Genomic DNA, 23,671 nt, shown 5'->3' with positions numbered 1-23,671 from the left:
CTTTGTGAGATGTTAATTTGTGTTTGTATTCTATTGCAGCTGCTCAAGGACCCTGGCATTTGATCTCACACGGTACAGGGAATCATGAAATGTTTGTACATTAAAATTGTAAAACATAAGAGTTCTCTTTTGTAGGTGATAAATGGTTTTATAGTCTCATAGAAGCTTTGCAAAGTAGGCTAACCTGCAGTGTTTAAACTGACTGTATATAAACCATGAATACCAATGTTATATTGTATTCTTAGACCATCTAACCGATATCGGCCCATTACTAACATATCTGAGTTCAGTTAAGTGAATCAAGATGCTTTTCTGGATTCTTGAGGAGGGTCAACATGTTATTGGTCTGGGAACCTTTCAATAGGCGGTTATGAGCTTAGCCCAACTTCAATCTAAGGTCAATCTTCTTTAATATGATGATCTATGGATGGTGTTATACCCTGCAGCAAGGCAACCATTTTATAAAATGCAATCAACGTGGACACGACCGACTGATTCGTGCAGCTATATGCAGGCTGTCTTTTGAGACAGTCAAGTGGAGTTTGGACCTTACATTGCACAACCTACAACTTCGGTGTTCCACCTGTTCTGGTAAACACAAGCTGCTGCCTTCTCAGACTCCAGCGGAGGTGTGATCCACCAGTTTGGTGCATGTTGCTGCTGTCTTCACTGAATGCCGTTTTTTTGGCTTAGCCAAGGGAAGACAAACCCAGATCTATGGATGGTAAAACCCTTAAGGTTCTGCCTTGCCCAATGGGGAGTACACCCCGGCTTTGACCTTGCGTAAGGGATGATCTCATGGGTTTTGAACTGGTGATGTCCTGTCAACTTGATGACATTCACAAGTCATCCCTACGGGATGAGCAGAGCACTTGTGAGTAGCTTGACTGCGTATTATTATGCATTGCCATTTACATATTTCGAGACTGATATTCGACTCCCAGTAATCATCATTTTGGAGTGGCCCATAGAACCACTGGTGAAGAGGCTTGAGTTCCTAACTCTTTCTTAAGAGCTAGGAAAAAATGTCAATAATACACATGGTTTATCATGTGTCCTAAGATACTGATGTCTCAAGAGTGCATCTGAAAAAATGTTGAGCCCAAGTCTAATTTCAAAAGGCAGACCAGCCTAGTCAATGGAAGTAGACCCATGTTTTCTGTAACCTGAGCTTGTCTCCCCTACTACCTTCATCCACATGATTTTATATGGACGCAACCTCTTTCAAACGAAAAAGGTGACATCCATCCAGAGTTTCAACAGCAAGCACTAGTGACTAGAGCCGTCGAGAGAAACACGATAAGAAATACACGTATCATTAAAGCATTCCATTAATCAGAAAAGAACATAATTTATTATTGTAATCCTCCAGAGCAACAGAAATAAGATTACATTTCATTAAATCCATTTGAAAAAATAAATTCAAGCTTAAAGATAAAGCCTGGAAAAAGAAATAAAAGTTCACCTCAAAAAAAAAAATAGAAATGAAAACAAAAACGGTCATGAAATTAAAGCAGGATTTCCACTAAGACATGCTCCTGCTTCTACTGTCCATTGGCAGCAGCCTCGGCCGAGGGTTTTCCTGATGGATTGAGATCATCCCAAGCTTCAATCCAGGTGACCATGGCGTCTGCTAGATTCAAGAAGTAGGGATCAACTGTCCCAAGCTTCTCCTTGACCTGTTTTGAGAGTTCAATGTAGCATTTCTGGACACTGGTGCATTCCTTTGGTAGGGAGGCAGATTGGAAGAAGGGAATGATCTCCTCTTGCCAGAAGATGCCCTTGTACTCTTTCTTCAAGTTAACAAAGGGGTTGCTGGCTTTGCTATGCCAGATATAGGGCAATCCAGTCTTCACTCCGAGCCCCAGATGGTCACAGATAACCTGAAGGACTAACGCGACATTAACAGCTTTTTCTAAAGAAACAGAAAACTAATTTGGATCTGCTGGGAAACCTACCAATGCAAATATTTTCAGCCAATCTGAGAGAGAGAGAGAGAGAGAGAGAGAGAGAGAGGAATGGATGGTTTGCCCAAGCCCTAAATTGCCCAATCCAATGATCAGGTGTAATAAGGATTTTTGAAAACATGAAAAATCAATAGCTCATAGTGCACCAAAATTTTACCACTTGAAAAAACATGTTCTTATTTCCAAAAAATACAATCCAAGGCATGATTCCTACCAGATAAACCATGCTTAACACATAAATAGGGTTAGATTGCATGAAAGAGGTGTGCTTGACCTTGGGGCACACGAGGGTACACCAAAACTTGGGGCACACCATCCGATTTCTCTCTCTCTCTCTCTCTCTATATATATATATATATATATATATATATATATGGAAACTAGAATATGTAAACTAGTAAAATATGTAAACTGGTATGAAGCGAGATTTTTATAGGTTTTTTTGTAAATCTAACCCTGAAGATGCATTCGCCATGGTCCATTTGCTTGGAATTGACTATTGGATCATCGTAATCGGATAAAAAAATGTGATTTTTTATGTTTGCATATTTATGAAAATTCCGAGGCATTGATTTTTAGGCCTTAAAAGATTCTTTTTATACACCGTAATCAGATGATCCAAGAGTCTGTTTCTATAAAACCATGCATGTAGATCGCATAAACTTTAGAAAAAAATAAAGCAAACCTATGAAAATCTTGGTTCATACAGGTTTACATATTTTAGTTATCATATATATATATATATATATATATATATATATATATATATATATACACACACACACACACCTGCTTCTAAATGCTTGTGGTAGAACTGAGGGCATCATAATTTCTGAAGTAAATGAAAACTATTCGAAAAGAGCTACTGGTGTCAAGTACAAATATTGATTATTAAACCATTAGTGAAAAGAAACAACCTTTGTGCACCAGCCTGCCCACATGTCATCGTAGCGGCCAATTGGCTGACCATCACCCATTAAGCCAAAGTACATGGCTGGACCGATTAACTCACGGTTGAACGCCAGATTCATACCACACATTGGGAACAAAGTGCCCTTGGGGATCGTCAATACAGCATTCACGTACCTGTTAAGTACAAAAGAAGGTCAGTAACATTTCAAGTATATCTACCAAAACATGAAACTACAAAAGTTTGCTCCAAAAACAGAATCAGGATTTGTTTTGTAAACTAGAATAGATTTGGAGATGCTAGAGTAGAACCCAATATATCCAACATGATCCAATATAGGTAAATGGGCAAACGTTAAACCAATCTCAGAGAAGCAATTTAGGTAAGTGGATCTGCTTACTTGAACAAGGAACCAAGGGTGCTTATATAAAACATATTAATTGTCCATCAAAACAAAACTTATTACCTGGTGTTTCTTTCAAGCGGCTTGACCAGTTGGGTTGGTGCATCATAGTCTGGAATATTGAGCCAGAGGCCATGGGAGACGGCTGTAGGAACTCCTTCACGTAGACTAAAAGGGTATCCACGAACAAAATCAGCACCATCACTGTATGGATCATACAGAGTGTTGAAGAAAAAGGGGGAGGACGGGCTGAGGAGGTTCTTTATGTGCTGCTCCAAGGCATTGATCTCTTTACCAGATGGATCTTTGGCTACCTAATTCAAAGGGACATCTCATAGTTAAGATCCTTCAAATAAATAATCAATAATTTATCGATCAGTTTAAACAAAAAAGAGGGGGTACACATATTGGCAGGAGTCATGCTATCGTCTTATGGTATAGACCACTCAATTCTAGTCATTTAACTATTGAAAAATTAGTTAAGCTACCAACTTTGCCAACTTATTATGATTCAGTAATGGACTTGGACAACAATGCAATGCCAACTGGACTAAGGGCTGCAAAACAAGCCAAGCGGCCTGTAGATTGGCAAGGTAAGTAGCTAAGGTTGGGCTCATAAAATGAGCTTGTCAAGAATCATATGAGCCCTTTTTGAACTTGATGAGCATAACAAGTTGAGTACTACAGAGGGGCTGCTCGCCTCTGATACATTTTAATGGTTTTTGGTGATAGTGAGGACAGAAACAAGGTACCACAGCTGTGCAACATCTGGCCGTGCTGTAGACAGAAACAGGTGGTAGCATGCCTACTTCTGTGGATGCTCTTAGTATCAATAACTGGGTTGATTTTAGATCCAGTTTCACCAAAAAAAATCGATCCATTTACCAGCAGTATCCCAGCATCAGAATGGCCTGTCCATCTAATCCAATGCTGAAGGGTAGTGAAGCATCTTTTTAAAAACTAAATATATTAAAAAAATGTTATTTATCATGAATGAAACTAGCTCAGGTTTGGCTCATTCTTGTGGCAAGATGCGCCCGAGCCTGAGTTCAAGCTGGCTTCAAGCATAAACAAACCAACCCTGAAGGGTGAAGCGATACTCATCCTGCCACATCCCAAATCAATCAATGGCATGACAAACTTCTTTAATAATACTAAAAGATAAATAGTTATTCCAGAACCATGTAATTATAGTACATGATAAGAAATTTGAAAATACAAGCAAGATTGCAGTAGAGTTGGGTCAGATAAATGATGATCAGAGATAAGAAACAGCATTTGGAATGTGTTCCTGGGTACATCAACTTGACACACAGGGCACTCAGATTAATATAATGTAGATTCAAATACCAAAAGCTCAAGAACAAGGGGCAATTGGTTCTTATCCGTGTGTCAATCTAGTTGACTCTTGAGACGGTCTGTTTGACCAGTCTAGTGTTTATTCACATATTGATCCATGATCAGTTGCCAAAGTTCATGTCCATGATTATCATACACAAACAACAAAGGCCAAACCCCAGTATCATGGAAAATCTTGGCTTATGAATGGATTAAGTCTGTATGGATCCAGTCCTCGGTTGGACTGGTTAATATTCAAGCACGAAGCAAAAGACTTGCAGTAAATAAATGATGAATAAACAACCAAGCAATTCAATCAGCAATTGTTTAACAGTTTACAAAAGTGAAGGAATTGATTCCACTAAGGTTTATAAACTCCAACGATATCAAATTTTGAATCACAAGGGCAGAAAACTCAACAATCTTTTATCTTTAAAAATCTACAAAGATTTTACTAATTGAAATAAATAAGAGCATCAGTATTCCCAAAACCAGTATAAAAACTTGCATATATAACAGCAGATAAAAAGGATCCAGCTATAACCCAAGTCCAATTATTGAAATAAATTGTGGAGGTCTCAAACTAAAAATTCCACAGCATTGCCTACTCACTTATAAAGGATGCCTGTATATCTCCTCTCACCAAACACTGGAGCATTCATCAACTACACATCCCAATGTACTATCAAGAAAATGCACCCAACAAGCTAGCACCCAGTGAATCAACAGATGGGAACACCCCAAAGTTTTCTGAGAAACATATATCCATGAAAGATGGTAGTACAAAAATAATCGCAGATCAAGTCAGAAGATTCCAAAACCAAGTATATGAAAGGTCCAAAATCTATTGACAACAAATGATTTATGATATATAAAAAATCATAAGATCTGGATTCTATGAACCGTTTTCAGTATGTAATATAAAGCAAAGTTAAAACCATCAAACAAAATCATACCACAACCAGTTACACATTTTAATGCAAAGAATAAAATGGAGAAGTAAAAATAAGGCTCACGAAATCCTGGAATTGAAAATATACAAATTATTAACCAGTTGACTTAGACCTTTATATCCCAAGAATATGCTATGTTTGAGGTCAACTGTCCTTAGAGGTGCTTGAGATGTGACCCGGGAAAATAGGATCTGAGCTACTCATTAAAAAACAGTTAAAAAAAAAGAGAAAGACAGAAATTCAGGTAAAAAGGAAAAATCCAGGACCTAAACTTCCCCCTTGTTTAAACAGTAGAGGAGAAGAAAAGGGGGAAATAAAACTTAACAGAAGAAACGGAAATACAGGATCTAACCTCCTTCCACATTCAAGGCACAAATGAAGAATGGGGAATAACTGAATAAGAGATTCAAACAATAAACGGAAAACTAAGGTCTCGTGCACTAAACCACATTAAAAAGTCAGCAAGCAACACAAAAAAATGCTGCTCAATGCGCATAGCATGAAAGAAGCCAAACATAGCAAAAACTGCAAGAAACCGTCGGTTGGTGACTGGATCTGGTCAATATGCTAGAGAGTCGAAATTGGCTACAATTCAGGAACTAACTTCCCCAAGCTAGAAGCTTTTCAAAACAGAAGGAAAGACAATAAATAACTGAGACAATAATTCTTGCAGATCATCACTCCCTCCACTTCTTCACTCTAAAAAAAAGGGGATTTATGCTCAAAAAATGAAAAAGAGAAATTTCAAAATCCATAATATCGATCCCAAGCATATTTTAGATTGACCTGAAATTTAAAATCCCCATTAGTAAGAAAGCATAAAAACGTAAAAAAAAAAAACCGGACGATCACAGATCTATTGATCAAGAAAAGACAACTTTGTTGAACTTGATAAAACAAACTTCAGAAACCCACGTCAAAGAACGGAAAAATCACACAAGTTCATGAACGAAGACTTGCATGCGTAGCCACATGACCCTCAACTATTAAGAAAATCCAACATGCAGCCAAAAAAATCAGAACTCCACATAAATCGGGTAACTCATACCCCTCAAGAAAAACAATAGCTCAACCACTAAACTCAAACGAAAGATAACATCTATCTAAAACGGAGAAAATCAAGAAAAATAAGATCTACGCCAAAAGAATCCATAAAAGTAAAACTGTTCCACCAAAGAAGCCATTTTCTTCCGTCCTACTGAAAACCCATCTCAAAAATACTAAAACCTACCACTTAGGAAACAAAATCCCACCTACCCACAAAAGAAAAATCCCTAAAAGTACAAAAAAAGAAGAAGAAAGAAAGCAACAGGAAGAAGAACAAGAATACGAAAACCAACTCCACCCACCAAATCAAAGAGAGAGAGAGAGAGAGGTTCTCACGAAGCAGTCGTCGTCGATGGTGAAGATGTACTTCTTCTTGGAGACCATGTAGCCGAAGCAGCGGCAAGCGGAGTCCTTGAAGGATATGCAGGACGCCTTTGGCCCCAGCATCTTGTTGATGTCGTTGCGGTTGTAGAGCTCGTAGTTGAATCCTTCAGGCACCTTTATCACCTTCGACGGGTCCCCGTCCTGCACGATGATGAGGTGGTACGGCTGGAAGAACGGCCTCCACATCTCCAGGAAGTCGAGGTTCCGGATCGTCGGGATGACGATATCGAGCTCGTCGGCGAGCAAGGGAATCGCCGCCGGCATCTCCTTCTTCCCGTTCTCTCCTCCCTCTGACATGTTGTCTCCGCTCTGTGCTCTCTTTCTTTCCCTCTCTCTGTGCTCTCTCTCTTTATATAGTCTCTTCCTCTCCTTTGTTGAGACAGAAAAGTGCACCCCCAACAAAGTCGCAGGAAGGGGGCTATAGAATTGGAAGATGCGGGAGATCCGGTCCGTGACTGTGGGTGGCAGGCAGAGAGAGAAGAACGAGGGAAACGAGGAGTTTTTAAAACCGCCTTTTTGAGGGAGAGAAAGAGAGAGAGGGAGGAGTTCCCTGACATATTTCACAAGGACACAGTCAAAAGACACGGGATGTGTCATGTTTGCGTATTTTTTCATTAAGGCTGGCAAATAAAAAGACTGGACAGGTAGTTAAATTGAAGCATCCTGTTACATAATTTCAGGAAAAATTATTGAAGCATGTAGCTGTGACTTTAGTGCATTTATCATGAGTCTCCTCCAGGCATTTGTTACCCTTCCAAAAGCCTCTTTCCTGTGAAAGAGTCGCTATGAAGGAAAAGTGCTTTGCCAGAAAAGTATGAACCCATTTTGACAGAAAAACTGTTTTTTTATTTATTTATTGTGTGTCCAACCGGATATTTCTCGTAGACATATTCCTTCTGCCTTTTATAAGAAAGAGGTCCTTTTTCTACAAAAGAGAAGCCAGGATCAAGCATGCCTCTCCACCTGGCTGCCCTTGACAGTAGGGATGTTAGTGGACTGGGGCGGGGCGGAGGACAAGGTCTCAACCTCTGCCCCGTCTCAAAATTCTGCCCTTCAACTCTGCTTTCATCCTTGCATGGGTTTTGATTTTAACCTCTATCCTTGCCTTTATCCCCTTTTCATGTTCTCCATCTCCAGTCTAAACGGGGTGAGGGGGGCGAGACCCCATTTTCCTTCAGTTCATTGTCATCCCTAAAAAGTATTTTAGCATTTTATTAATGGAGAACGGGGACGGGGACCGAGCAGAGTGGGTGAAAGCATAAGTTCATCCCTACTTCCATCTCGCACAAGTTTTGATATTAACCTCCATTCCTGCCACCATCCCTGATCTAAACAGGGCGGGTGAGCCCCATTTCCCCCGGTCCATTGCCATCTTTAATTAACACACTGTCAACCAAGATCAGAGGGCATCAGGTGCACACTTTAAAGACCCTGTTTAGGCGGGAGGTGGGCCCCAATCTCATTGTAAAGTGAAAAAGATGCATATGGTACTTAATTTGATCGTTGAATCTCAGTTAGATTAATTCTACATAACTATGGGTGTAACTGTGTCAGGTACGCCCGACCTGACCAGATGTCCCAAACCATTTATACTTGACCCAAACCGATATTGGTGGATCTATGAGTTTGGGTCGGGTTCAAAATTTAAACTCGTAGTGAAAATGAGTTGGGTCTTGGGTATTGTAAATGAAAATCAGAACTCAAATGAATCTGACCTGATTATGTAATCAAACTCAAATGGTTTTTTATATTTTAAAACCGAACAGACCTGATGTTATCATCGCAAAATTTTACTTTTACAAGTCAAACTGACATTTTGAAAAAGTTTTTGAAAATAACTCGCCTCTGTTTTAAAATGCAAAAAAAAAAATCGAAGAATAAGACTCACATGTCGGTACGAGGTTCAACCGTTTCTGGCACCATAACTAGGAGTAATCAAATCAAGGATTAATCATGTGTTTTGCTTTACTCAACTGTTTAAATCGATGTTCTATTTCTAAATGCACAAAGAGTCAGGCATGTGCTATGACTTAAAAATTTTCGACTGAAAACATGACAAAGGACAATGTCTCAACCTTTGCCCCGTCTCAAAATTCTACCCTTCATCTCTGCCTTCATCCTTACATGGGTTTTGATTTTAACCTCTATCCTTGCCTTTATCCCCTTTTTATGTTCTCCATCTCCAGTCTAAACGAGGTGAGGGGAGCGCGACCCCATTTTCCTTCAGTCCATTGTCATTCCTAAAAAGTATTTTAGCATTTTATTAATGGAGAACGGGGACGGGGACCGGGCAAAGTGGGTGAAAACATAAGTTCATCCCTGCTTCCATCTTGCACAAGTTTTGATATTAACCTCCATTCCCGCCTCCATTCCTGATCTAAATAGGGCGGGGTGATGCCCCATTTCCCCCGGTCCACTGTCAACCAAGACCGGAGGGCATCAGGTGCACACTTTAAAGTGTGCCATGTGATGGCACCTGATCCCACCTGATCTTGGAGAGCCTCCTTCGTGGCCTAAAGACCTTGTTTAGGCGGGAGGTGGGCCCCAATCTCATTGTAAAGTGAAAGGATGCATATGGTACTTAATTTGATCGGTGAATCTCTGTAAGGTTAATTCTACATAACTATGGGTGTAACTGTGTCAAGTATGCCCGACCTGACCCGATGTCCCGAACCAGTTATACTTAACCCAAATCGATATTGGTGGATCCATGAGTTTGGGTCGGGTTCAAAATTTAAACCCGTAGTGAAAATGACTTGGGTCTTGGGTATCGTAAATGAAAATCCGAACTCAAATGAATCTGACCCGATTATGTAACCAAACCCAAATGGTTTTTTATATTTTAAAACTAAACATACCTGATGTTATCATCGCAAAATTTTACTTTTGCAAGTCAAACTGTCATTTTGAAAATAACTCACCTCTGTTTTAAAATGCAGGAAAATTCTGAAGAATGAGACTCGCCTGTCGGTATGATGTTCAACCGCTCTTGGTGCCATAACTAGGGGTAATCAAACCAAGGATCAATCATGTGCTTTGCTTTTCTCTACTGTCTAAATCGATGCTTTATTCCTAAATGCACAAAGAGTCAGGCATGTGCTATGACTTAAATTTTTTTGACAAAAAACATGATGTATGCTTAAAATATTTGAAATACTTAAAAAAAGAGGACACTTTGAAAATCGTAAATTGCATTGGAAAAAGTATTTTGAAGAAAAAAAAACTTGGAAAATCGAGAATTGAACTTAGAAAAACTTTGGAAGTTTCTTAAAAAACAAAGAGGTTTTGAGAAAATCGATTTTGAGGAAACCCTGAACAATTCTGAGAAAACCGATTTTTCTGAGGTTTAAACTCTTGAATTAATCAAAAGGATGGGCGTGTAGCCCTGTGAAATTTTTTCATGATGTAGTTTAAACCTAAATGATGCATGAATGCAATTTGAGAAAATATTTTTTAAGGAATTTTGAGGCAAATAATTGATAAAAAGAATTTTTGTGCCTTATAGAATTTAGATGAAATAAATTCGCCACATATCCCTAACTATGGCCACAAATATGTATTGAATATACTCCATTTGATTCTAAAAGAGGCAAATACTTAGAAAAATTTTGAAAATACAATAATTTTTGAAAATAGCCTAAGAGTATAGGTCATTTGTGGCTTAAAAGAATATGATAAATCTGGATATTGTTCGTATTATGACTATTGCCACAAATACGAACTCAATCGAGTTTATTAACATTTTAGAAGCGGGTGCACATGCCATTCGTGTAGACCATGGTAAATTTGAATATGCATGAATCATCATCCATCACAGGATTAATATTATTGAAAATAAACTATATGCAATACAACCTTAATCTAAGCAAGAGTAAATTCTTATACCAAATTTATAATTTGATTTACACCAATAATTGAATTGAAATAAAGAAAAAAGAAAAAGAAAAAGAAAATAAAGAAAAATATAATCTTGAGTGTCCCTGCAAAACTAGCAAATTTGTTAGTAGAAATATGTCAGTTTTTCAGGATTTATCTAATAATATCTGAAATTGAGGGATTTATCCGGATATAAGCCTTTTTCTATGCTTTCCTGAAATAGACATAATAAAGGATAATGCATAATTGAATAAATAATAAAAATAAAAAAACTTTAAAATTCAAAATTTTGAGAAAAACGGTAAAAATACCGTTAAAAATTGACCTTTATTGCAAAACAGGGTTAGAATCAGGGTTTCTCAAAAAATATTTTTGTAAAATGCTTAATTCGGGGACCAAACGAATTCATAATAACGCAAAATCGGGTGGAGGGGACCCTAATATGATTATAAACATGATCAAACCCTAAAAATATCATTTTTTTTTATGAAAAAATTGAAATATTAGAAAAATAAATAAATTTTGCCCGTATTTCAGTTGAGTCAGGACTCCACAAGCATCCTATTTTTATGACATAACTAAATAATACATCAATTGAATTCTAAAATTAAGAAAAATTGACATGGACACTTTTACTAACCCTAAAATTTAAATATAATTGAAAAATATAATTTTTGGGATTATTTTGATATAAAAATTAAATAAAAAGCTTAAAATATGCGATTTACCCACGGTCACATACCTGTCGCAGTGTCAAACCTGAATCAAATATCAAACAACAATGAAAGTTTATGATTTTTTACAGAGAAAAACTAGACAAATTAACAAAAATAACTCTTTTTACATGGGATTTCATTAATCTCGTTCCTTTTCTGCTTTCTCATTTTCATGACACCCACTTTTCAACTAAATTGAACCAAAATATATAATTGAAAAAAATAAATTAAAATCAAGCAAAAAGTTAACCTCACCAGGAGCTTTGAGGGGTTTGTGATTGCATCTCTGATACATCTGAATCTGGAAAATCCTTGTGAGCAAGATTCACAATACAATCTGACTCCGCAATAGCATCACTTGAACACAAATCAAGAAGCTAAAATCAATGATCAATAATCAATCCAGTCCAAGTTAAAACTAAATTATGAGAAGTCTAGAGAGAGGGATAGAGAGAGAGAAAGAGGAAGAAGAAGAAGAAGAGTGAAAACCAGATTATGAGAGAGAGAAGGATGTCAATCCTTCAGACCGGGTCCTATTGCCTAGTAGGTGTTATGGTTAACAGAATTTTAATATTGTACTTTCTTTTCTTTGCTTCTTTGGATTTCTCTAGGTTTTTCTTATTGAACTTGGGCTGAGAAGTGATCTGAAAAGGCACTAAGGGTGAGCCTTTTTTTAAGACTTTCAGCAGATGGACCTTTTCTGAATGTGTGATTCGACTCACATCAGTTCCTGGTCGGTTCTTCTTAAGAGAGAGTACATAGAGGTTATCATTTTTTGTGATTGCATCTCGATGATAGGATATTGGGGGAGGAACCTTGGTGTAATTGTTGTCAGGTGGATCCAAGCGAATCACATTTATTTGATGATTTTTCTGTGAAATTTCTTGACTCTTACATGAAATTTGTCTTTCTTATACCCTCCTTCCTCCTTGATAGTACACTTGAGGAGCCATAGGCATGTGAGGGCTTGGTGAATGCAAATCACTGTGTTGGTAGGTGGTTTTCGCTCACAATGACATTTTCTAAAAGCAATTCTCCTTTGGTTCACAAGCTTGGACAACTTCTTTTGTGTTGTGATCTCGAAAGGGATATTTAAAGATGCCCATGTCATTGTTGCCCTGATTCTTTTGTCCTTCATTAATAAGCAGTTCATCACTTTAGATGTTATCTTGTATGATGTACCTGAGAACCATGCATTTTTTGGCATCATGGCCCATCGCCCTATGATATCAATACTATTTGAATGACTCTTTATTCTTTATTTGTAAAGATTATGACACCTCAAGAAACTTCACTAAACCATGTTGGAGCAGAAGGTCTTGGACCTGCGATTGAGCTTCTTTGAACTTTGTGAACCTTCAGTTTTTGGTTTATTTTGGGTTTTCTCTATACACATTTCCATTTGTGTTTGACTTGTTGGGAATACCTCTCTCGTTGCCTGTCTTTTGGCCCTGGTTGTCTTGCTTTTGGTGGCCCTGTCTTGAGGCTCAGACCACATTGAACTGACCTTTGGATGAACCTAATTTCTTATAGGCATTGTTGTCCTTATTGTGCTTCAGGAACTCGTCATACACTCATCTTTTGATATCAGCCTAAAAGGCAGTGGCCTTTTTGATGAGTTTGGCATAGATTTCAACTTTAGCTATGTTGATTAAGCTCCACAAAAGTTGAGAGAAGTTGTCCATAATGATGACAAAGGCATATAAGTTTGAGATTGTCTCATTCATTTTATTGACCATGTATCGTCATCTATTAATTAACTCATGAGCACTCTCATCTTTTTTTTTTGTTTTAAGTCATATAATTGACTTATGATCGTGAGAGCTTCAAGATTAAAACAAAAATGATCCATAAAAAAGTTTATGATTTATTTTAACTCCCTTACTTGTTGCAGGTTTAAGGTAGTAAACTATTCAAGTGCATTTCCCTCCAAACTCCTAGAAAATCAGTTGTTTAGTCGTCTGTCATTGGTGCGGTGTTTAGTAGTAGTACTCATAAATAGGGCCATGTGAGTTCTTGGGTTCCCTTTCTCATAAAACTTTAGAAACTTTGGAAGAGTATCTTCATCATCATTATCCCATCCTTCAAGTAGAAAGTCCTCTAGGGAGTACTCCCGTTGATCTATATCTATATACCTCATTTTGATACTGAGGTTTCAAACCATATCTTTCAATGACTTTATTTTTCTATCTGATTATGATATTGTGGTTTAGATTGAACATGTCAACAGGTTTGTGAACTTTTCTTTCCCAGTCAAACACCCAGATTCACCCCACTAGTTATAACCTCTCTCATATTCCTATTCTTGAGCTCATTTGTCATTTTTTTTTGCCACTACTGCTTGAGCTTGCTCATACTCTTCTCTCATCTAATTTTTTTATCATGTTCTATGTTTCTTCCACATGTCGCCTTATTTATGCCGATAAGTTTATCTCTTTGGATAGAGTTTTGACATGTGGGATCCTAGGGAGCCGTTTCCTTGTAGACTCATTTGTGCCCAAACTATCTGTCTCATATTCTTTTGGGAGGATCCTTGCGGGAATGGTGAGAATGTCGATGTGAGTTAGATTCTACGATTGTTGAAACTTTTCTTCTTCTCTGACCGTTTTCAGGCTCATCATAGACATTGATATGGGTACTTTCTTCAAGATCCTCATCAAAGATATAGGGAAGCATCTCATAGGTGGGATGTTCTAGATGTTTCTCCTCAAGAATAGATTGGGACTTGGTTTTTCATATATGAATTCAGGTATTCATGATACCCCAAATAATGGTTTAAACAGAGACCCAAACAAACAAAAATGAGATTTTAAAAAATAATGTGTACCCTAGTTCTTCTTAAAAATCATTCTACGAATCTATGAGGTTGCTTCAAGTTCTACTGATTAGGGTTCTCTCGCGGGTCTACCACCAGTATAGCCAAGCTAACAACTTAAATGTAATGATATATGGATTATCTGACTTTAGGAAACTATTATCGATATACCTAAGCTAACAACTTAAATGTACTAGTTGGGGGATCCAAAGATCCAAATGATGAGATAAGAGATTTTTGAAAATCTAAGAAAAAATAGACTCTAATCCTAAAATAATATAGGATAAAAATACGAAGAACATACAATAAATCAAACAAGGTCTCAATCAAAATCCTAACTTGTTGGAGGTGATATTTTCTTAATTTTTAAGTGACATGATTTTTCTCCAGCAAGTGTTTCTAAGGATGTGATAAAAATCTAAACCTAAAATGTATGCATGCACCTAATACAAAAAAGACCTCTATTCAGAATAAAAGGAACTAAAACCCCAAAACAGAATAAAATATACCAGAAAAGCAAATCAGACTGTTGTAGAGAGGTAATAATAGTGATATTTCCATCATTTTATAGTAGATGACAAAAACAGGTATTCGACAATGTCTACAATCAGCAAAGCTGGTGGACGACAAAGCTATGAAAGGCAAGCTTATGGACGAGAATCCTTAAAACAACTGGGATTACAGATGACAAACCCTATAGATTGGGTGTCTTCATATGACAATCCTTGTAAATTGGGGGTTTACAGATGGCAAACCCTACAAATTAAGGGTTTACAAATGGCAAACCATGCATATTAGGGGTCAAAGCACAAACAATAAGCTTGATGGATGGCAATCATTGTAGACGACAATGTGCAAACAACAAGCTTGACGGATGACAATCATTGCAGACGACAATGGTCTACAAACATAGAGGGTCTGCAGACGACAAAGAGTTGCAGACTCTACTGATGATAGTGCCTACTAACAACAAAGACTGAATGACAAAGGTGTTTGTAGTCTGACCCCAAAACACTCAATTCACAGACGTGTTGAACTCATCAGTACCCAAAATCTCTAAGCAATGCACTTCTAACTATGAAAAATAAAAAAATATGATGCACCACCATGATCGCCAAAAACTTTAACAAAAATTTTGCAATAAAATAAATGTGCACTCATCTGGATTTTGAAAAACCTTTTTTCAAGAATCATTAAAATATGTGAGAGACTCGTTTCAAGCCTCAATCATCCTTCTTCACGAGAAGGTAAAGCAAAAGCAAGTTTGACCTCCACAACTCGAAGTCCACTATTGAAAAAATAAAGAATCGAAGTCCAAATTCTCTCGAAATAAAATATGCAATTCAATTCAATAGAGTATTAAGTACTTATGCAACAACTAATAAAAAATAAATATAAAACAAAAATAAAAGGAACAAACAACCAAACAAATTTTAAAAATTATCTTTTTTGGACTCGGGATTTGTTTATCTTTTAGGCTCCAATCGGTGGGCTATAAGCCTCCTCTTGGGGTATGTATGATGATTTAGGAGTGACTCTTTCTTGGTTCGGCAACACCTCTGCATATGTACGATAGTTGAGTCCATGGTTTCAGTAGCAACTTCGAAAGAGTGACAAAGTGAAGTAAATGCTAGGGTAAGCATTTTCTCTGTAGAATTTTTAAATGATCCAGGCTATAGGAGTCTAACTCTTATTTATAAGAATCAAGAACAGGATGCAGATCAAAGGTTTTTTTTAGATGCTAAATCCAATCCAAATAGATTCATACTTATCCCAAAAAAAGTCATGTATGAAAAATGCACCTAAAGAGTTTAGGTAGGATTGAGATACACCTCTTTAAGGCTTATCCTTGGATTCAATCAATAATAAGGCAAAAGGGATTGTCGTCATTACAATGGACGAAAGTGTTTTGTTGTTCCCAGGATCAGATATCACAGTGTAATGTTGTCTCGAGTACTGTAGTCCTATAGATCGTAGTACAACAAAGTGCTTTGTTGTCTCAACAGAAATAGGTGCACCGGATGGCAAAGTCGTCCACTAACGAGGAAGATGGGTTGCTCACAAGTTGGAACCGTTGCTAGTGGTAGTAGTAGTTGGGCGTTGCCTGAGCCGCGGCGTTGGCGCTGCACGGTCCACGAGTTCTTTGCTCGTGGTCCGATCCGGCGTGACGTGTCAGCTTCACGGCCGCTGGTTCAAGTTGAGCCTTTTTGCAATTGTTTTGCTTTTTGTGAAAAGGTTAAATTCATCACCCACTTCTTTTTTTTCTAAGTGCGGCAACGCGCGGGGAGGGGAACTTGTATGCTTTTGTGGCTTCCCCGCGACTCTCATTGGCAGTTGAGTTTGAGATACCTACCATCAGCAGACGGTTTCTGCTTGCCGGAATGGCCGCTTCTGCTGCTGCTGCCGGAAGAACCACCAAGAACGGAAGAGGCAAACGAGAGCAGGAACAGGTTCTCCTCAAGGACTGTGTCAAGAGACTGAAGAACGGAGGAGGCTCGGGAACGGCGAGCGTTCAACCGGGAAGAGTTAGGGTACTCAAGGAAGGAAAGGATGCGGCTGGGGGTGGGGGCAACGGCCCCGTCGTCTACTGGATGTTCAGAGATCAACGGTCAAGGGATAACTGGGCCTTGATCCATGCGGTTCAGCAGGCCAACGCAAGGCATACCTCCGTGGCCGTGGCATTCAACCTGTTCGATAGTTTCCTGGGCGCCAAAGCCCGGCATTTAGGTTTCATGCTCAGGGGTCTCCGAGAGCTCGACCGGAACCTCAAGGACCTGGACATCCCATTCTTCCTCTTCCAGGTGAGGGGATGGGCACTCGAAACCCAGGGGGCCACAGAATGTCACTCAAGGCTGATCGTTTGTTTTTCAGGGGGAAGCAGTTGAGACCATCCCGGATTTTGTGAGCAGGTGCGATGCCTCCCTTCTGGTTACCGACTTCTCTCCTTTGCGCGATGTTCGGAGATGGAAAGACGAGATCTGCGGTAGAGTGGGAGACCGCACCGCCGTGCACGAGGTGGACGCCCACAACGTGGTGCCGGTGTGGGTGTCATCCGAGAAACTGGAGTACGGTGCCAGGACTATCAGAACCAAGATCCACAAGCGTCTCCCCGAGTACCTCATCGAATTCCCTGTACTGAACCCCCAAACTTGCAGATGGGCACATGAATTTCCTGCTGAAATAGACTGGGACAACCTTATTGCGGATGTCCTTAGGTAGGATTGTATCCCTTCCCACCTTAAAAAAAAGGTTCATTTCATGATTTTATGTTGCGAACACGCCTTGATGTTGATTTGGGCTCAGGAGAGGTGCGGAGGTTCCTGAGGTCCAATGGTGTGAGCCAGGAGAACATGCGGCACTGCAAGTGCTGATGGGCAGCAAAAACGGATTCCTGACTACTAGATTGAAGAACTATCTGACGGACCGGAACAATCCTTTGAAACCGAAAGGGCTTTCGGGACTCTCCCCTTACTTGCATTTTGGACAGGTTTCTGCGCAGCGTTGCGCGTTAGAGGCCAGCAAGATCCGGAAGATGCATCCACAGGTTTGAAGGACGACTTCGTCTTCACTGATGTTCCTTTTCGTTCCGTGCAGGAGTTTTGTGCTACTGATTGCTTCCACGGTCTTGCTAGTCTATGAACATTTTCATTAATTTGCAGTTGTCCCACATTGGTTCCTGCTGCATTGTTGCAGCTATTCTGATCCCAAATGTCTCGTGATCGCAATTTGTTGCTTTGGTTGGATAGTTTCAGTGTGAAAAGAATGCTGCATTCAGTAAATTTTATCAAATTCCCATTGATTTGCACAAAAGTGTTGTGCCCCAACACCCCAAGAACATCTGTTAGATATATTTAGGAAGCAAACACATGAAAATCATTCTACAAGAGGACCTAGAGCTCACACTAAATTTTCCTATGAGGGCTCCTCACATCTGGTTCTGGTCATTATGGTTTTAGTTTGTCCTTATATTTCATGCACTTCTCTTTGAGATGTAGTGTGTAACAATGTCCTTCATGTCCATAGAAACCTTGCTTTCTATTGTTCTTACATATAACAATATGCAGCCACTTTGCTTGTGCTTTCAAACAGCTAATTTGACATGCTTGAACTTTAATTTATGCCCATGTTTTTATATTTATGTTTTCTTCACCTCTTGTTTCTAGTCCTTGGTTTGATTCTTTCATGTTCAATACAAGTGATTGTTGTTTTCTATCCGAGTACCTCGTACAGTCAGTTGATGCATTCCTAGAAGAGATGGTTGTCCGGAGGGAACTAGCAGATAACTTTTGCTTCTATCAGCCGTGCTACGACTCGTTACATGGTGCATGGGAATGGGCTCAGAAGACCTTAAAGGAGCATGCTGCTGACAAAAGGGAGCATGTTTACACGTGAGTAAAATTTTCTGTTTGAAGGTTGCTTAAGCTACACCTTTCTTGTTTCAGTTTGTACCATCGTATTTAATTGCTAAAAGGGAATGGAACTTGCAGGATGGAGCAACTAGAAAAGGCTAAAACAGCGGACCCAGTAAGCTAATCATTCTTTGGATGGTTACAAAGGATGAGAGATGCACAGTGCATACAGTTTTATTCTCACTTTCAAAACTTAAACATTGGTTTTCTTCAAGAGAAGTTTTCCTGTTTGGGTTTTGGGGGGTTGTGAAACTTGTTAATTCTTTTTATATCCATTTCTATGTTACAAAAGTTCGTTATTGATTTTGCTCTGCACAAATATAGCACTCCTTAAGCAATTTCTTTTGTTTTTTCCAAGCATCTGGTTGATCTTCATTTATCTTTCATTTATTTCTTCCTTTAATTTGTGTTCTATAGCTCTGGAATGCGGCACAGTTGGAGATGGTGCACCACGGAAAGATGCATGGTTTTATGCGGTAAGTAAATTTTCTATGGCTTCTTTGCTAAAGATGGTGCATCGTTCTGATATTTTGGTCCCATGTCATATAACTTTGCAACTCTAATTACATTGTCCAGGATGTGCTACAAATTTTGTCAGATTTGGTTAATCATGCCTAACATTCAAAAAACACTAAACTTCTCTGCACTGGAATGACAATTTCCTCACATGGTCCTGCGACTGCTATGGATCTCTGATTATGTTCCAAAACCATGTGCGTGTCTGTGTTTTCGCAAATATAAAGCAGGCATTTCCTTTAATAATACCACCTAACAAGCTATTTCCATCACTTGTCAATGAGTGTTCTTTTGTTCACTTTCTTACACATTCCTAACAACTTGCTGCTTTACAATTTGTCTCATTCATGATGTTACTGCTGCTAAGAATGTTCAGTTAGATGCCTTTGACATTTGGATTAGGCTTGTGTTCATTGAGAAATGTGTGGTGCATGGCCTAGGGTTAAGGCCAAGACAACTCAAAAATTGAACCTTCATTTTATTTATCATGGTGTCTCCAAGTGCTTCATGGGTAGTTTACCTAGCATGTTATAAGAGATTACTTACACTAGATAGACTCCAAAATTATAGGGTGGCTCATCTGAACAGATGCCCTTTGTGTTGTAGGTATGAAGAGAACCATAACCATTTGTTTTTATCTTGTCCGGTATCCCAAAAGATTTGGAAGTCTATTTGCAGGAATTTTGGATGTAAACATCAAACTCAATTCCTCCAACATTATGGCCTTGAAAGGAGTCATGCTCATCATAGATTGATGGTTTACATTGTTGAGTATGCTAAGGTTCCACTTGAGTTTATCGTGTGGACAAAATGTAAGAAAGAGGAAGCAGAACTTGTTTTGATTCTTAATCTTGGTGGGATGGATTGCTAAAGACGGAAAATAACAAAGAAAGAACTGTAGAGTATTGTGATTAGATGAACTTTCAATGATCAGATTGCTGCATTGGGGATTATTGGTCTGACTCTAAATACTTTCCTAAGTGGTATATGGGCACATGGTGTAGATATATTCCAATAGAAACTATATTGCGGAAAGGTTTCCAAAATCTCTTCAGCCCTGAGGATGTTCTTCTCTAATACTGCTAGTTTTTGGATGTCTTCCATCTCTTCCTTTTCTCCCTTGGTCTTTTCTCTTTCTGTGGTTGTTTCTATTGCTTTGCTTTCTCCAAATAGTTTTTATCTCCTCAGTCTTTTTTTCTTTCCCTAGTCATTCTTTTTACTATAAATTTGAATTGTTCAATGCATAGAAACTGCAATTGATATCGTGTGGAATTTATCTATGATTGGTTAAAATGTATAATCATATGAAAATTCTCAAGAGTTTAGGAGCTCCTTGAAGAAAAAGGCAGCAATGTACTGTGAAAGGCTTAGAAGAAAAACTTGAGAAAAGATGTTGCTACTTTCAGTCTTAGCAATCTTGGCAAATTTCATGTGGCCATAATTCTCAAGCTGCATATGTTTGTTCTTAAATTTGACCAAAATTCATTTACATGATTCCGTTTCATATGGATTGCTTTCAGTTTCTTTTTTTTCTTTTCTCATAGTCTTTCTTACATATTTTGGAGTTACTAATGAGAAAACCTTACTTTCCAATTTTAAAGTGTACATACTCTTTTTGGTTGCTTAATCAAACTACTTGTACAATTTCCAGAATGTACTGGGCAAAGAAGATCCTTGAATGGACATCCGGACCAGAAGAAGCCCTTTCAATAGCAATACATCTAAATGACAAGGTAAATAGAATACTTCTGTAATGATAGTTGAACATTGTTCCTTCTGTCAGGGCATGCTAAGACTTGAACGTATCTTGTTTAAGCTCATAAGAGTTATGATATATATTTGTTTATAGACATGTTATGGTGATATAATACACGATGTTCAATTGCAGTATGAAATAGATGGAAGAGATCCAAATGGCTATGTTGGTTGCATGTGGTCAATCTGTGGCATTCATGACCAGGTACTTCTTTCTCTCCTTATCTCCATTAGAAATAAAATTGTCGCTTCAAGGTATCCTTAAAATGTTATGTTTCCCGAGTCCTCACTATGTAACATAATTCTAGATGTTCTCAGTCAATCACCAGTCTTCCTAAGTTTCCTCCTAAGAGAATTATCTGAACACTAAAAAACATCAAACTAGGCGTGACTCAGCTGCATGGTCAAGAAAAATGAGATCTAGTCAACATGCCATTATGCCAAGCTGCTAGCAAGCAGCTCAAAGATGGTCCTCTTACTGTCCCATGTAAGCTGGAGAAATAGTCTTGAGTACAAGCGTGCATTTTGGACATGTTATGCAAATATACTGACCTTGAGTAACTCCGAGCTCAGTTTGATTAGTTAATTCTCTCTGATACACACGGCTCTTGTAGATTACCAACAAAAGACAGATTGAAGTTGTGCATTCTCTTTTTTCTGTTTTTATATGTATGATTGTCGTTGAAGCTTTGATTTTCAACTTAAACTTTCAAGCTCAGCTGTAACTATGGCAGCTGTTCTTGAACATGCTCCAACGAGCATGAGTTGAGCTTAAGCATGCATTGTAGCCATCCTGCCAGTCTGAGCAACCAAACACTCAGATTGGTGTAGCTCATGTACACCTGTAACAGAACCAGACTGATTAGAAAAAATGTTGCAACCTAAGATGCAATAAAAGAACGTTAACACATATACTTCATACAAGGGCAGGCAAGTAGGAAAACAGCCCAGGATTTGTAGTACAGGGTAGCCAAAACAACTAACCAGGTGCAGAAAGAATAGCTCTATAAGCTTCTCTGAGCTATAATCCAAGTTAAACAAATGATCTATCAAATGGAAGGAACTTTGTTGGTAATCGTTCAATCACGGCAAAGTTGTTTAGTTGTGAAATGTAACATTATTAGGTTGCCAATGGTGTTCTTTAATTATATGTGCCTTATTAACTTCTTGTCCTTGATTTACTGCTACCATGGCCATGCTTGTGACCTGAATGAACATTTACGTCCAGACTTCTTTTTTTTTTCTTCCTTTTGTTTTTGATAGCCAAACTGGGGAAGAACCCAATTGGGATTTGAGCCTGGGTGTGGATTGTGACTCTACCCAGTCGAGCAGTCTTATGCTAGCCCCTGCATCTGCACCATTTATCTTGGCGCATGCTGCAATGGCTGCCATTGTTAAGTCATTTTTATTCATCGCTCTTCTTTTTTTCTAATTCTTCTTGATCGTTCTGCCATCTTCCTCGTGTGCACTTGTCATATTTCCTCATCTATTCAACATTTTGTTGATGATTTGAATGTGCCATAACAGGGATGGCGAGAACGACAAGTTTTTGGGAAAATACGGTACATGAACTATGCTGGCTGCAAAAGAAAGTTCGATGTTGATGGTTACATCTCCTATGTAAAGAGACTTGTTGGAGAAATCAGACAAAAGAAGCAACCATAAGTTTCAAACTTCCAATAGGCCGATAAACATGAACAGAGTCCAACTCTTCTGATTTCCAAGTCTTCAGCCACCATCCTGGCTTGTCTGGTCAGGCTTGATATGGTTAATCTTGGTATCGACTTGTACAGTCCAATCCGCTGACCGCTGCTAAGATGTCCCGCTATTTCCTTTTCCGCCATGACTACATGTCTAGATGCAATGCACCCGTGTGACATGTTTTAGGCTGTGTTTGGGAACAATATTTGATTGATTTTTCCAGTGATATTTAAAGTTTGGCAATGAAGCCATAGTAAGCAATTTTTTTGTTCTTTTGGCTCAATAGGCGATTGATATTTCCAATGATAATCTGGACGTTGATCCCTCTTCATATCACTGCAAGTAAACAATGTCATCTGTTTACATATATAGTTTGTTGCTAGCATGGCAGTAACATACGCCGTCATTAGTGTGCATGTGCATGTGCATGTGCATGTGTGTGTGTTGTAACATCTTATATTTATCTTTTTCTTTTCGTGTGTGGATCCAGTATCATTCGTCAGATGCCTCTCAACATGCTAGATCCATCTATAACGATTGGATTTTATTGCTGAGATAAGGGTATGTTCTATGTGCATGTATATTGCATATTTGTGCAGTAATTCAGTTTGGGATTAACCTTGAGTTTTGAATGGTCTATGCACCGACACCTTCATATAAAAAAGTGCTGTAATACTTTGAATTGTTCATTCTTTTGGCAACAGAACACATTCTAGTATCATGGTTACCATGCTTGCCTGTTTGCGTTTCCTCGAGCAGCCTTTAGTAAGAAACTTCTTGCGAAGTTATACTATTAGTGGAAACCTTCATTTGTGCGGTTGGTTGGCTTCTATTTGTCTATTCGTGCCTATACTGATGCTTGAGCATAATACTTTGGGCAT

The 23,671-nt window shown here is 38.5% G+C and overlaps 3 protein-coding genes across 5 annotated transcripts in view; 2 read left to right on the top strand and 1 right to left on the bottom strand.

The window, feature by feature from the left end:
• LOC149838334 (structural maintenance of chromosomes protein 1-like) overlaps positions 1-277 on the top strand; it is a 37,253-nt gene extending 36,976 nt beyond the window's left edge. For both annotated transcript variants that reach the window (XM_090006524.1, XM_090006523.1), the window contains exon 18: positions 40-277. In XM_090006524.1, coding sequence (XP_089862650.1) covers positions 40-88 — 49 coding nt within the window. In that variant the 3' untranslated portion in view covers positions 89-277. The remainder of the gene's footprint in view (positions 1-39) is intronic.
• Positions 278-1,336: 1,059 nt separating this feature from the next.
• LOC149838333 (putative UDP-arabinopyranose mutase 1) lies at positions 1,337-7,278 on the bottom strand. The gene is made up of 4 exons (XM_090007667.1): positions 6,955-7,278; positions 3,344-3,594; positions 2,885-3,053; positions 1,337-1,883 (listed from the first exon to the last, which is right to left on the bottom strand). Exons 1-4 carry the CDS (start codon positions 7,264-7,266, stop codon positions 1,545-1,547), a joined length of 1,071 nt encoding a protein of 356 aa, XP_089863793.1. The 5' UTR covers positions 7,267-7,278; the 3' UTR covers positions 1,337-1,544.
• Positions 7,279-16,681: 9,403 nt separating this feature from the next.
• PHR1 (photolyase 1) lies at positions 16,682-23,123 on the top strand. Of its 2 annotated transcripts, XM_090006522.1 has the most exons (9): positions 16,682-17,210; positions 17,281-17,624; positions 17,713-17,953; positions 18,640-18,797; positions 18,897-18,933; positions 19,236-19,294; positions 20,986-21,067; positions 21,223-21,294; positions 22,617-23,123. In XM_090006522.1, exons 1-9 carry the CDS (start codon positions 16,791-16,793, stop codon positions 22,752-22,754), a joined length of 1,551 nt encoding a protein of 516 aa, XP_089862648.1. In that variant the 5' UTR covers positions 16,682-16,790; the 3' UTR covers positions 22,755-23,123. The 2 variants fall into 2 exon arrangements, 1 of the variants encoding a protein (XP_089862648.1); XR_016431954.1 differs by lacking the exon at positions 18,897-18,933.
• The last annotated feature ends 548 nt before the right edge of the window (positions 23,124-23,671 follow it).

This window comes from Nuphar pumila, chromosome 5 (assembly GCF_984573655.1).
Source record: "Nuphar pumila chromosome 5, dmNupPumi1.hap1.1, whole genome shotgun sequence".
Lineage (NCBI taxonomy): Eukaryota > Viridiplantae > Streptophyta > Magnoliopsida > Nymphaeales > Nymphaeaceae > Nuphar > Nuphar pumila.
This window is presented reverse-complemented; position numbering and strand designations above follow the sequence as displayed.